General features: G+C 42.2%; 1 protein-coding gene across 1 annotated transcript in view; it reads right to left on the reverse strand.

Annotated features, from left to right (window-relative positions):
- Positions 1–14,769, reverse strand: part of AMACR (alpha-methylacyl-CoA racemase) — a 102,914-nt gene that overhangs the window by 19,038 nt on the left and 69,107 nt on the right. Inside the window, exon 5 of the mRNA XM_073620870.1 lies at positions 13,834–14,020. Coding sequence (XP_073476971.1) covers positions 13,834–14,020 — 187 coding nt within the window. The remainder of the gene's footprint in view (positions 1–13,833; positions 14,021–14,769) is intronic.

Genomic DNA, 14,769 nt, shown 5'->3' on the forward strand with positions numbered 1-14,769 from the left:
AAGTCATTTGGGATGAAACGCATTGGCCTTGGCTTTTCTCCTTCTCACATTGCCCTTCATTTTTATTCTCTGATCAGTTTTTATTCTTATCGATGTATGCCGGTTTTTATGAATAAAAAACCCACTTTTTGACCTACACCATATGGAGGCATTTTTTCTTTCCATAACCTTCCGGACGCAAGTTCCTTTGTGGTCTAGTTTGGCCTTCCTATGCCCAAATTCCAGCTCTGGTGTTCCCTACATCTGAGATCCGGTCTGGTGGTTACCTGCACACCCTTTGGAGTCATGTCTGGAGGTCCTGGGTTACTTGGAGTTCTGTTGATCTGCTGATCCCGGGACACCCATGCCTTAATGACTTGTTGTCGCTGACATTTAAGTCCACCTGTTCCAGTAAGAGTAGATATACTTCCTTTTTTGGTTGAAGATGTACCACCCTTGATGCTCTTCATGCCAGACAGTGCCATTGTATTCCACCCTGATCAGTCAATATTTGGTGGTGGACTCACACCAGTCCTTTACAGGACCTTCACATTTATTGGACTTTCACATTTTCAATTTTTGTATGATTTATTTTTGTGCCATTTATTTACATATAGACATAGGTGTCTATTCTTTAGCGCTACACTATTTACCATCTTTGTCACATCGTTTATGTAGCAGCTTTTCATTTGGGTTAGCGCAGTAATATCTTCCTTTATACTTGGTCAAAATCTCCTGCCATTGCGAATTGGATGCAGGGGGAACCAGCGTCCTTTACGCACTGGTGTGAACCCAGCCTCAAGCTTAACTCCATCTTTCGACATACTTTACATAGTTCATATGGGCCAGACTAGCATGTGAGGCCGCTGGATGTGCGGTATAAACTGTAGTTAGTGCCTTGAAAATTTATACCCCTTGAAATTTGCCACATCTTAAGGCTTTTAAAGTGTTGCCTATGAAGCTTTTAAAATACCGTAGTATGCGCAATTTCAATTTTAAAGCATGGTATGTTTGGTATCTATTTACCCGATGTAACACCAAATTTTATACTTTTTTTAGACTTACAAAAAATGGGTATTATATTATGTTTGTGTGCATTAAAATTCATTAGTGTATTTTTTTCCCCCAAACAATGGCATTTGAAAAACTGCTGTGCAAATAACCGCATGACATAAAAAATTTGCAAAGCGCATCATTTTATTCTCTAGGGCCTCTGCTAAGAAAAAATATAATGTTTGGGGGTTCTTAGGAATTTTCTAGCAAAAAAAAAATTCAGATTTTTTAAATGTAAACAAAAAGTGCCAGAAAAGGCCAGGTTTTAAAAAGGGGATAGCAACGCAAACTGGGAGGCGGGCCAAATAAAAACCCACAGAATAGCAGTTGCCATCCATATGTGAACACAGAAGCCAAACACATGTGAAAAGAATCATAGGTCTAACAGGACCACTGCAGCAAGGAGGTAAGAACACAGGCAGGAAACTACAGGGTACAACCTGACAAAAAGGTAGAAAAGAAAGTGGGGATACAAAGTAGGAAGGGGATAAAAGGAAAAAACACTGGGACAAAACAACCCCCCCAACCTAGGATATTCCAATGGATACCATGAATAGGTGAAGGTTATAGAGTTGGTAAGGGAAGTAATGGGTTATCCATGGTGTCCAGACTTTCCTAAAAAAAAAAAAAAAAAAAAATTTTGTAAGACTCTCCTAGTGTAGCTGACTCCTTATTTATAAGACACCAGGCCATTTTGTTTTTGATCTGTGCTGAGGCCACTTGCTTGGACCACCATACTCTGCTTAGCCGCAGTGAAAATAAGAGTTATAGGGTGTACACATGGTCGGACTTTGTTCGGACATTCCGATAACAAAATCCTAAGTTTTTTTCCGACGGATGTTGGCTCAAACTTGTCTAGCATACACACGGTCACACAAAGTTGTCGGAAAATCTGATCGTTCTGAACGCAGTGACGTAAAACACGTACGTCTGGACTATAAACGGGGCAGTGGCCAATAGCTTTCATCTCTTTATTTATTCTGAGCATGCGTGGCAATTTGTCCGTCGGATTTGTGTACACACGATCGGAATTTCCAACAACGGATTTTGTTGTCGGAAAATTTTATCTCCTGCTCTCCAACTTTGTGTGTCGGAAAATCCGATGGAAAATGTCCAATGGAGCCCACACACGGTCGGAATTTCCGACAACACGCTCCGATCGGACATTTTCCATCGGAAAATCCGACCGTGTGTACGGGCCATAAGTCATTTCATTAAGTGCTTCATTAACTGCTTGCCGATCCCCGCACACAGATGTACGTCGGCAGAATGGCACAGGCAGGCAAATGGGCGTACAGGTACATCCCTTTAAATTTGCCGCCTATCGGGTGTGCCACACGCCGCGTGTTCCAGGAACTCCATGTTCGCTGGCGGCCTGCGACTGCAGTGTGGAGAGGTAGAACAGAGAAATGCGCAGTGGCTCTGTTTGTCCGCTCACACGTGCAGTGATGTCAGACGCTGCACGTGTGTTGGGGGGCATAAGAGCGCCGGCATCCCTGGCCTGAACAGGACACCGGGATCAACAGGACACCGACCCGCTATCTCTATTCCTTCTTGGTATGTACACTAAAGCCTACAACCCCTTTATGGGATAAGTACTGCCTCCTTTCTTGATAGTACATTCATATAGGTTCTGTGTCTTGTTTTTTCCCTTAGCACATTGGATTGGGTGTTGCAATTAGCTGTAATTCCTACATCAGCCATCCAACTAGTCCATTGCACGGTCCCTATGGGTAAGTGTAGCATACTGACTTCTTTTGCCTATAAAAGTCCTTATCATTAACTATTGATAACACTTTGTAGCCTGTCCACATATTTCCAATTTAATTCACCTATGCTGGTAGTGCTTTTATATATAATTCCCCCCTTTTTCTACCATCTATTATCTTTAGATATTTTCTACCCAAACCTTATCATCTGATATGTGGCAGGCCTGACGTTATAAACCGATTGTGTTCCGGTGTCCTGTATATAACCTTTTTAGATAAATAATGTAAGTATTAGCTAGAGACTATGTTAGTCCAATTATGTACTTGTAGATTTGTGGACCCCATTTGGTTTTGGGGTCCACTAAAACTGTTGTACTTGTCTTTTCCCTGTAGATAATTTCTGCCAGGTCCTCCTCTTTGCCCCCTGCAGCTGCTCATTGTACCCTGGGCTTGTGGTGCGGCTCTAGGGGCTCGCTGCGCCTATCCCTGGTGACCTACAGTTAGTCATTTTTTTATCTTGTGGGTGACTCGGCTTTGGTGGGTGGGTGGAAGGCGGGCTGGCGTGTTTATGTGCGTCGCAGTATCTGCGGCTGCATTTTGGGTTGGTGCTCGTGGGTTCATGTCTGACAGCTCGCAAACATAATAAATTGTTTATTCATATTCTATTTTATGCATTTGACTTAATCTTAGGTGGAATATTGTATATATTGTTTTGACTGTTAATTTCTCTTCATAGATTGTATAGTAGTGCTATAGGTATAAACATCTGTCCCTGAAGAAGCCACTTCTGGCGAAACATGTAGGACCTTCAAATACCTGTCTACGGAACTGGCCGCCACATTTTCTAGGCCGATTCTCGTAAAATTTCGCTACAAATGTTTTTAAATGTCCTAGTTGTGATGCACACCTTGTTTTTGTGAATTTCATTTTTTTCTTTTTAATAATTTTGTTAATAAAATATTCATGTTTTTTACCTAAGTACAATTGCGTATTTTTGGCACCGCTATAATCCCCGCACTCCTCTCTCCTTTACATGACTCTCTAAATATTGGGATGAGGTGCCGTATCATATTGAGGACTACCCAACCACTTCCCCTATGTAAACAAGGCATTCCCCATTCTGCCTAGTGACTAGACAGATCTACTGCTCCCTGTCATCGAGAGCAGTGATTGCTGTCGTGTCCTAGGTAGTCCACCCCCCCCAGTTAGAATCACTCTCTAGGACACACTTAACCCCTTGATCGCCCCCCTTGTGTTTAACCCCTTCCCTGCCAGTGTCATTTACACAGTAATCAGTTTTTATAGCACTGATCACTGTATAAATGAAAATGGTCCCAAAATAGTGTCAAAAGTGTCCGATGTGTCCGCTATAATGTCGCAGTCACGAAACAAAAAAAACAAAAAAAAAAAAAACGCAAATCGCTGCCATTACTAATAAAAAAAAAACAAAACAAATAATAATGCCATAAAACTATCCCCTATTTTGTAGACGCTATAACTTTTGCGCAAACCAATCAATATACGCTTATTGCGATTTTTACCAAAAATATGTAGAAGAATACATATCGGCCTAAACTGAGGAAAAAAAAAAAATTTTTATATATTTTTGGGGGATATTTATTATAGCAAAAAGTTAAAAAACATCCTTTTTTCAAAATTGTCCCTCTTTTTGTTTATAGCGCAAAAAATAAAAACCGCAGAGATGATCAAATACCACCAAAAGAAAGCTCTAATTTGTGGGAAAAGAAGGACGTCAATTTTGTTTGGGTACAACGTCACACGACCGCACAATTGTCAGTTAAAGAGGAGTTGGGACTTTAAATGAAGCACCTGAAGGTGCCTCCATCCCGGTACTGAATAGAAACTAAAGGGGAGTTGGAACTTTAAATGAAGCAATTAGATAGTGGCGGAAAATTACAATATAGAAATTTTATTAAAATAACATTTAAAACATAGTTCATCTCATAAATAAACATGGAGCGTGCACAAGGCCTGAACATGATGTATAAGAGTACATGCATAGCAACATATGATCAAAGTAGTGGACGTATAAATAAATATGGCATGCGCCCACATGGTACATGTACATCCACCAAATGGTATATAAGCCACATCATAGGAGTAAAAAGGTTGTAAACGAGTAAGTGTCAGTCCATATAGGGTGTAGCTGTAGTATCAAGTATAGCTTGACGCGTTTCATGGGTAATCCCACTCGTTAGGAGCGGATGCGATAGACATACCTATGGAATATATATATAAGGATGTCGTAAACCATACTTTAGAGAAAAGTTATAAAAAATATTTTATGCATAAAGATGGTTGACCAACCACACTCACCAACCCAGACAGTAAATGCAGCGTGGGGCAGCCGGAACAGGGTTGGCAGCTAAAGCGACGCAGTGCCGAATCGCAAAAAAATGCTCTGGTCTAGGAAGGGGGTAAAATCTTCTGGGGCTGAAGTGGTTAAAGCTGAACTCCAGCTTTTGTTACACTATACATAGTTTGTTTGGGCAAAGCTGGCTCAAACAATGCCCCTCACTAAACACCTGAGACCACTGGATGTGCTGTATAAACTATAGGTGGCTGAGGCTACAACCAGCATACCGCACTGTCTTCTGGGTTCAACCCGAGACCTTCCTGTCTCATACCCAGAACAGAGTCTGAGCGGCGCTCAGCCATGCATAGAAAGTGATGTATTCTAGCAATGAATATAAAGCTTCCTCTGATTGGCTGAGTCAGAGGTTGTGACATTATCAGTCTGCCTCTCCGACTCAGCCAGAGGAAGCTTTGCATTCATTGCTAGAATACATCACTTTTGATGAATGGCTGAGTGCTGCTCAGATAGACTAATGTATTCCGGGTATGAGACAGGAAGTCTTGGCTTGAACCCGGAACACAGTGCTGTATGCAAGTTTATACAGCTCATCCAGTGGCCTCACATCTTAGTGAGAGACATACACTATATTGTCAAAAGTATTGGAACGCCTGCCTTTACACACAAATGAACTTTAATGGCATCCCAGTCTTAGTCTGTAGGGTTCAATATTGAGTTGGCCCACCCTTCGCAGCTATAACAGCTTCAAGTCTTCTGGGAAGGCTGTCCACAAGGTTTAGCAGTGTGTCTATGGGAATGTTTGACCATTCTTCCAGAAGCACATTTGTGAGGTCAGGCACTGATGTTGGACGAGAAGGCCTGGCTTGCAGTCTCCACTCTAATTCATCCCAAAGGTGTTCTATCGGGTTGAGTTCAGTACTCTGTGCAGGCCAGTCAAGTTCCTTCACCCCAAACTCGCTCATTCAGGTCTTTATGGACCTTGCTGAATATTGCCCACGTGAACGAGTTTGTGGTTACCAGTCTATTTCCACCCCCCAAAGCATAATTCGTGCTTTCCGATGAATAGAGAGCTCTGGCTCAGATTTGGCAGGGGGCGTGTTGGACTTCTGCAAAGAGATCACTGCTTCCCCACAAACAGCAAGTTCCATAAAAATCCTGCCATTGTTTTTACCGAGTATGTTTACCGTACGTCTGTTTAACTGGAAAATATTGTTCATATGGTAACTAATGCTGCTGTCAAATATGACTAAAATAGGTTTTCAATGAAAACCTCCAGCAATCAACATGTGATGGCACACGTGAGTTCGATATGAAGCACACTGCCTATGTAAATAGCAGTGTACTGCCACAAGTTTCTTATTATACCTAAATGACTAGATCCAGCCTTCACCGCGCACAGCCTGGACCCATTCATATGTGATAATCAGTGTTCATTCATGGAAAGAGAGCTGACAGATATAGGAAAGAAAGGGCTCAATATCTTACATAACAGAATACGTCTCTCCTTCAAAGAACACCTTGCATGTATTCAAGAATTGCTTTGTCTGTGCACAAAGGAAGGAGACAATTTTATGGAAAGAGAAAATATTATACAGAAAGTAGGCAGTACGGCAAACAAACATTTTACATCAAATTTAAAGAGTCAATATATGAAATACCCTTTGGTGTGGATTTTTTTCTGAATTTGCCACATAAAGGTGACCTTAAAGCCCCATTGAACTTCCAGTTTAAAGGAGTTAGCCACAGCCTAAATAGAAAAGCCTGTCCCCTGCCAGCATGCTAACGAGCGAGACCCTTGTGGGGAAGCAGTGATCTATTTTCAGAGGTCTGACACACCCCCTGCTGAGTCAGAGCCAGAACACTCCAATCAGTGGGGAATATGAGCTTTTCAGATTGCAGAGCTATAGGTCTGACTCAGTACGAGGCATGTTAGACCTCTGAAAAGTGACCACTGCTTCCTCCCAGAGAGCAAGGGCCCCCCTCTGCAGGTTGCTGGCAGGGGACAGGCCTTTTTACTCAGACTGTGACTGCTTCATAAAAGGAAACAAACTCTTATGCCCTGTACACATGACTGGTTTTGCCGTCAGAATAAACTCAGAAAGTTTCTCCGATGGAACTCCGCTGGAATTCCATTCAAGCGGTCTTACCTACACGAGGTGACGTACAGCATGTATGACGGGACTAGAAAAAGGAAGTTCAATAGCCAGTAGCCAATAGCTTCCGTCTCGAACTTGCTTCAAAGCATGCGTTGTTTTTGGTCAGTCGGAACAGCATACAGAAGCATTGAAGGTCCCAATGAGCACAGCAGCCTCCATAAATGGAGGGAGTTTGGAACCACCAGGACTCTTCCTACAGCGGGCCACCCGGCCAAACTTAGTGATCGGGGGAGAAGGGCCTTAGTCAAAAAAGGTGACCAAGAACCCAATGGTCACTCTGACAGAGCTCCAACGTTTCTCTGTGGAGAAAAGAAAACCTTCCAGAAGAAAAGAACATCTCTGCAGCACTTCACCAATCAGGCCTGTATGGTAGAGTGGCAAGACAGAAGCCACTCAGTAAAAGGCACACCACAGTCCACCTGAAGTCAGCCAAAAGGCACCTGAAGGACTCTCAGATCATGAGAAACAAAATTCTCTGGTCTGATGAAACAAAGATTGAACTCTTTGGCCGGAATGGCAAGCATCATGTCTCGAGGAAACCAGGCACCACTCATCACCTGGAAAATACCATCCCTACAGTGAAACATAATGGTGGCCACATCATGCTGTGGGGATGTTTTGCAGGAACTGGGAGACTAGTCAGGATCGAGGGAAAGATGACTGCAGCAATGTACAGAGGCATCTTTGAAGAAAACCTGCTCCAGAACGCTCTGGAGCTCAGACTGGGGGAAGGTTCATCCTCCAACAGGACAACGACCGTAAGCACACAGCCAAGATAACAAAGGAGTGGCTATGGGTCAACTGTGTGAATGTCCTTTGGTGGCCCAGCCAGAGCTCAGACTTGGACCCAATTGAACCTCTCTGGAGAGATCTGAAAATGGCTGTGCACCGACGCTCCCCATCCAACCTGAGCTAGGACTAAGCACCATATCTGTTGTGAAACGCGTCAGCAGCTGTGCAGTTAGCTTGTATTGCCCTGTGATGCTTTGATATTCATTTTTTAATAAAGGTGAACTTTTTTGGAGCGCAGCTATCCAGCGTTCTATTTTTTCAATTATCTTTGTTGCAAACAGAGCCAGCACCCTGCCTGATTGTGGAGACAGCTGTTAAGAGAGGCGATAACTTTGGAGCGGTGCACTCCCATCTCCATCCAACCTGATGGAGCTTTAGAAGTCCTGCAAAGAAGAATGGGAGAAACTGCCCAAGAATAGGTGTGTCAAGCTTGTATAATTGGTGCCAAAGGTGCTTCAACAAAGTATTAATCAAAGGCTGTGAATACTTATGTACATGCGATTTCTTTTGTTTTTTTAATTTTAACAATATTGCAAAGATTTCAAACAAACTTCTTTCACGTTGTCATCATGGGGTATTGTTTGTAGAATTTTGGAGGAAAATAATGAATTTAACCCCTTCCCGCCGACCGTACGCATATATGCGTACTCGGCTTTCCGGGGTTATACCGGGATGATGCCTGCAGCTGAAGGCATCATCCCGGTACCGTTGTTTTGAGCGGGCGATCAGCTACCCGTATATAACAACTGATGTGGCTAAAAGACGCTCGGCTGTTATACCGGAGGAGCGGGAGGGGACATCCCCCCCCCCCTCCCGCCGCTCTTACCGGGCCTCCCGTGCGATCGGGAGGCCCGGTGTCCAATCGGCTGCCTCCGGCGGCTGTGGGCGGGCTGGAATGAAGCTGTGGGCGGCTTCGTTCCAACCTTCTCAATGTAAACGCGGAAGCAACGTCATGACGTCACTTCCCGTTTACTCGGCTGCCAATGGTGCCGAATTTAAAAAAAAAAAAAAAAACCAACACACAGTATTCAGAATCGCCGTTTTTGGCGATCTGAATACTTTGAAGTGCAGAGGAGGGATCGGGGGTCTTTTAGACCCCCGATCCCTCCATAAAGAATACCTGTCACCACCTATTACTGTCACAAGGGATGTTTACATTCTTTGTGACAGCAATAAAAGTAAAAAAAAAACATTTTTTTAAAAACACAAATTTATAAGTCTAAAAATAAATTAAAAAAATTAAATACATTTTTTTTAAAGCGCCCTCGACCCCGCGAGCTTGCATACGGAAGTCGCGCCCGCATATGTAAACGGTGTTCAAATCACACCTGTGAGGTATCGCCGCGATCGTCAGAGCGAGAGCAATAATTCTAGCCCTAGACCTCCTTTGTAACTCTAACCTGGTAACCGTAAAAAAAAAATATTTAAAGCGTCACCTATGGAAATTCATAGCTACCATAGTTTGTCGCCATTCCACGAGTGCGTGCAATTATAAAAGCGTGACATGTTTGGTATTTATTTACTCAGCGTATCATCTTTCACATTATACAAAAAAATTGGGGTAACTTTACTGTGTGGATTTTTTACACAAATACCGTGTGATATAAAATATTGCAACAATCTCCATTTTATTCTCTAGATTCTCTGCTAAATATATATATATATATATATATATATATATATATATATATATATATATATATATATATATATATATATATATATATATATATATATATATATATATATAAAATATTATGTTTGGGGGTTCCAAGTAATTTTCTAGCAAAAAATATGGATTTTAACTTGTAAACACCCAATTTCAAAAATAGGCTTAGTCATGAAAGGGTTAATATATTTTGGAATAAGGCTGTAACATAACAAAATATGGAAAAAGTGAAGTGCTGTGAATACTTTCCAGATGAACTGTATTCTGTATGGAAGTTTATAGTACTGCCATATACACAAGTACAGTGGCACATATTTATTCATGTCAACGACAGGCTGTACACGGCACCTGGGCTGCCCGGGCAGGGGAAATAGGCTGAGAATTGAGCGGATCTTGCTCAGCCGTCCCATGAGCTAGAAACCCTAAATGTCCCACTTTACTGGAAGCTTTAGATCATGACATTTTGTAAACTAATTTTTGGAATTACATTTCCATATTAAAGCCTGTATGAGATTTCAGTCATCAGTTTTACATAATTTAATCTAGCAGCATGTCCTGTGACTTACTAAATGAGAGGATATTTGCAAATGAGTAAAGTGAGTTTGTGAAGGAAGAAGAAGAAGACAAAGAGTTCTTTTATTGGCAAGTTTCCACTCTTTAGGACTGCATTGATTTCACCTGTCACTGTCATTGCATGAGAAGACAGAGATCGTTGAAGTGTTTTCATACCGAATGAATCACTGAGACTGCAATGCTTGCCATGCAATATCATTTAACACACCTGGGACTGACTGATATTGGTCTGTCAATAGACTGCAAATTGGATTTTAACTCCATGTTTATTCCCAAAGACTTCATTTTTATAATGAACAGAAGCATTATCATACATAAGAGTCATGCTAATGTCATTTTCTGTAACCCAGATGACATTTTCCGTATAATTCTGTTCTGTGCTCTGTAGAAAATGCTGCAATGTACGTGTTTATTCTATCATCCGCAGCCTAGTTTTTGGTCTGATGGTAATAGAAATCAATTGCCTCGGTGCTGGTTCCCATCCTGGATATGCATTAATTAAAGTGCATCACAAAATAAAACTTTTTTTTTCCCTTTTGGATAGAGCAGGGACCAGTTAGAACCTTTAAGATGCTTAATTAACTCTCTACACAAGGCCATACACTGTTACACATTTCCAGCAAATACAAAGAAACAAATTGTTTGGTTCACATATATTGCAATGAATGTTCAAGTTAGCCAACTGCGTCAATGTGTGGCACCTCTACTTTACAGAATGTTAAATACTTACTTGCAACTTGGGAGTGCTGCTCAGAGCACAGAAAAAGCTTCCCCCTGCAGTCTAGATCGGGTGCCAGTGTTCAAACAACTTAATCCAGGCTAGCTGAAACAGATCAGAAGACAGAAGGTGCAAACACTGCATACTACAATCCATCCCCTATATAGAGAGAGGTAAAGATATGGCTTTAGCCTAAGCTCCTTCTGGCTATGCTCTTCTGACATGTTTCACCCCATTCTATGATTAAGCCACATAGGTGGGGCGAAACATGTTAGAAGAGCATAGCAAAGAGGAATTGAGGCTTAAGCCATATCTTTACCTCGTTATATACTGTCTGGGTTCTGGTGTGCAGTGTTTCCACCTTCTGTCTTCTGACTTACTTGCACTTACTGGAATCTTGAAAAGCCCCTTTCACATGGGTGGATAGGAGTACGGCGAGGACAGCAAAAACAGACGGCTAAACCACTGTTTTACTACTCCGTGACCATCCACCTAAAGTTCACTATGCAGCTGGAGTGTGAACTTAGCCCAAGAGTCAATGAATATGTGGACAGGGTTACTTGGGAATCTTAAGGATTGATATGGGGACACACCCCTCAAGCACCTCATTTGATTGAGATATATATATTTATTTATCAACAAAAGGATCAAATGGTATTTATACACCCCACCAACACTAAATTGCCTTCAGATGTTACCAGTGAAGGGTACAAACACATTTTAGACAATTGTGGGTTTCCAACCTTGTGAGGACAGTTTGAGGAAAGCCCTTTTCTGCCCAAGTGTGACTATGCCATTAAGACATGATTCAATGAGCATGTTGTAGAGAAAGTCCTGACCTCAACCCTACTGAATACCTTTGGGATGAAGTGGGATGAGTCAGGTCTTCTCGTCCAACATTAGTATCTGGTCTCACAAAATGCGCCTTTGGTTAAATGGGCACAAACTCCAGCAGACAAACTCCAAAATCTCGCAGAAAGCCTTCAAAAGAAGAGTTGAGGCTGTTATAGCCACAAACGGATCAACTTCATATTACTGGCTATAGTTTTGGATGTCAAATAGGCTTACACAGTGGGTGTGATGGTCAGGTGTCCACAAACTGTTGGCCATACAGTGTATGGAAGCCATTTAGTTTTGAGCAGAGACATGGTATCATGTTCCATTGTACAGTTTGGGTCAGTGACCAGATCAGGTTCTGTGGCTCTCATCTGTCAATTTACCCCAAATTGACACTATGTCCACTAAAGTATGTTTTGTGGAAGTAAATATTTGGAATTGTGCAAGGTAAAGCAGGGACTGGCCATGAGTGATCACTTTGATGGACTTGGCCAGCTTGCACATGTATTGTTAAATATGTAAACCAAGAATGTTTTGTTTTTAAGCAAATGTTTGCTAGAAAAGAGTTAGGCCCCTTTCACACGAGGCGGACTCCGCTTCCACGGAGTCCGTCGGCTCAGCAGGAGATCTCTCCGTTGATCTCCACTGAGCCGGCGGATGACAGGTCCCTTTCTACTCACTGAGCGGGGAGGGGCTTGTCAAGAGCCGCTGCTGCCTATGGAGAGATCCGACGAAAACGGACAGCATGTCCGTTTTCATCAGATCTCACCCGATCCAATGGCGACGGATCCGAACGTAGAGGCATCCGTCTGCTTTTAGCGGATCGGACCGACATGTCTCCGCTGACATCCGTCGCTCCATAGGCTAACATGGAGCACCCGTTCAGGTCCGCCGTCAAAACTGACAGGCGGACCTGAGCGGTCCGATCGCGTGAAAGGGGCCTTAGGGTGAATAGCAGTGTACAGATGGTTCATTGAAAATCTTTTCTCTGATGACCATTGTTCCAGTGACAACAATCTAAAACTGGTGGTACACTGATAGTTTTTGTTATGTTTGATGTACAAGATCAATTTTCTAATGGTTAGTGAGGTCAAGCCAATGTTCATTTTTGACCATAATGACAAAAAATTTGAAGAAGCAGGATGAAACATTTTGCTCAAACACAATACTAACTGTGAATGTAGTTTTTCATTCGAGGAAAAAAATCAAACATAATGTAATGAAACCTGTTTAATACGACTGGGATTCAATTCAAAAAGCAGATCTGGACCAAATTTTAAAAGCGGTTGTATAGCTATTTTTTAAACTTTTAACTACAGGTAAGCCTATAATAAGGCTTACCTGTAGGTAAAAAAAATAAATAAATATAACATCTCCTAAACCTGTACGGTTTAGGAGATATTCCCCTCGCAATGCACACAGGGGATTCTCGGCTGAAAGCCCGGCAGCTGCCCGGACTTTGCCGGGAAAAAAAAAAAAAAAAGTCTCCCGCGCGCAAGTGACGACATCGCGGCTCCAGCCACTCACAGCGCCGGAGCCGCGATACCCGGAAGGTACGCCGAGGGGAAATGTCAGCTCCCTCGGCGTGGACTGGGTGAGATGCCGGCGCCTCGTTCTAAGGCAAGTAGCTCAACGAGCTAGTATGTGACGCATACTAGCTCATTATGCCTTTTCCCTTACAGATGTAGGGGGAAAAAAAAAAAAGTCAGCGGGTTTACTACTGCTTTAAGGCTTTCAAACTAAATTAGTTGACTATGATGGCAAGAAAAAAAAATTAAGAATGCTCTGATAACAATTTTAATATGAATGTTCCTAAGAAATTCTACTAATGTATGGCCAGCTTAGGAGATGATTTCCCCTCACTTTTAGAGAGCTAGCCCTTTTTCATGGCGTCTGTGCGACAGGAAGTGAGGGGAAATCTCAACACAAGATAAAAATACTAAACTGAGGTTACGGATACACTTTAACTGGTTTCTGATCTGATTTGCATTTGTGTCTTGCAATAAATTTACCTTTTAGAAGTTCTGTATAAAACTGTGGTTCGATTGCACCTACAGCCATGTATTTCCCATCGGAGGTTATATAGGTGCTGTAGAATGGAGCGCCACCATCCAGCAAGTTCTCGCCTCTTGGCTGGCTCCATAATCCCGCATTCTGTGTCTTATAGACAAAAGACCCCAGGTAGGCCGCACCTTCTACCTAAACAAGAAAGATGATAGTAATTATTGAAGAAAAACTATAATGGTTTTAAGTCAATTTTATTTATCTTTAAATTAACATATTTAAAGTGGTTGTAAACCCCTACATATACCCACTAAAGTGACTGGCCTCAGGTGACAGATAAGAAACAAATCCTCCTCTATATGTTGTACCTGTTTATCTGCAGTCTTCTCTTCTCTACATTTGTTCAAAGTGCAGAGTTTTTAAGCTTGCCTGAGAGAGTTCAGAAGAAAGTGGGGGAAAGCTAAAATTACACTCTGCAGAGATCAGTAAAGAGATCTGAGAGCAGAGGGAAGAGACCCAACCCCCCCCTCCCCCTCACACAGCTCACAGGAACAGAGTTGAGCCTGTCAATCTGCTGGAGGTCTCTCCCCTGTCACCTTTTTTCTACTGGTGTCAAGAAAACTTATCAGAAGTGACTCATGCTTATAGCAGAGGAATGAGGCAGCAGACAAATAAAACTTAGTGCTGTTAATTGAGACAAGTGCACACTATAGAGGGATATGGCTTGCCCATATTTCATGTCTGAGGTTTACAACCAACTTTAAAACTGATCTTCTGTTTTAAAGTTGGTTGAGCATTCTGTATATATTACCTCCTTACATTCATTTTTTAGTGTGATACTGCAGCTGTCCCTTGTCAGCTCTATGACTGAGAACTAAGATCACATGACCACTGATCACTCAGTTCTTGGTCTGCACAGAGCAGAGAGGAGTTTGATTTACTAA

Source organism: Aquarana catesbeiana, linkage group LG01, assembly GCF_042186555.1.
Source record: "Aquarana catesbeiana isolate 2022-GZ linkage group LG01, ASM4218655v1, whole genome shotgun sequence".
Taxonomy (NCBI): domain Eukaryota; kingdom Metazoa; phylum Chordata; class Amphibia; order Anura; family Ranidae; genus Aquarana; species Aquarana catesbeiana.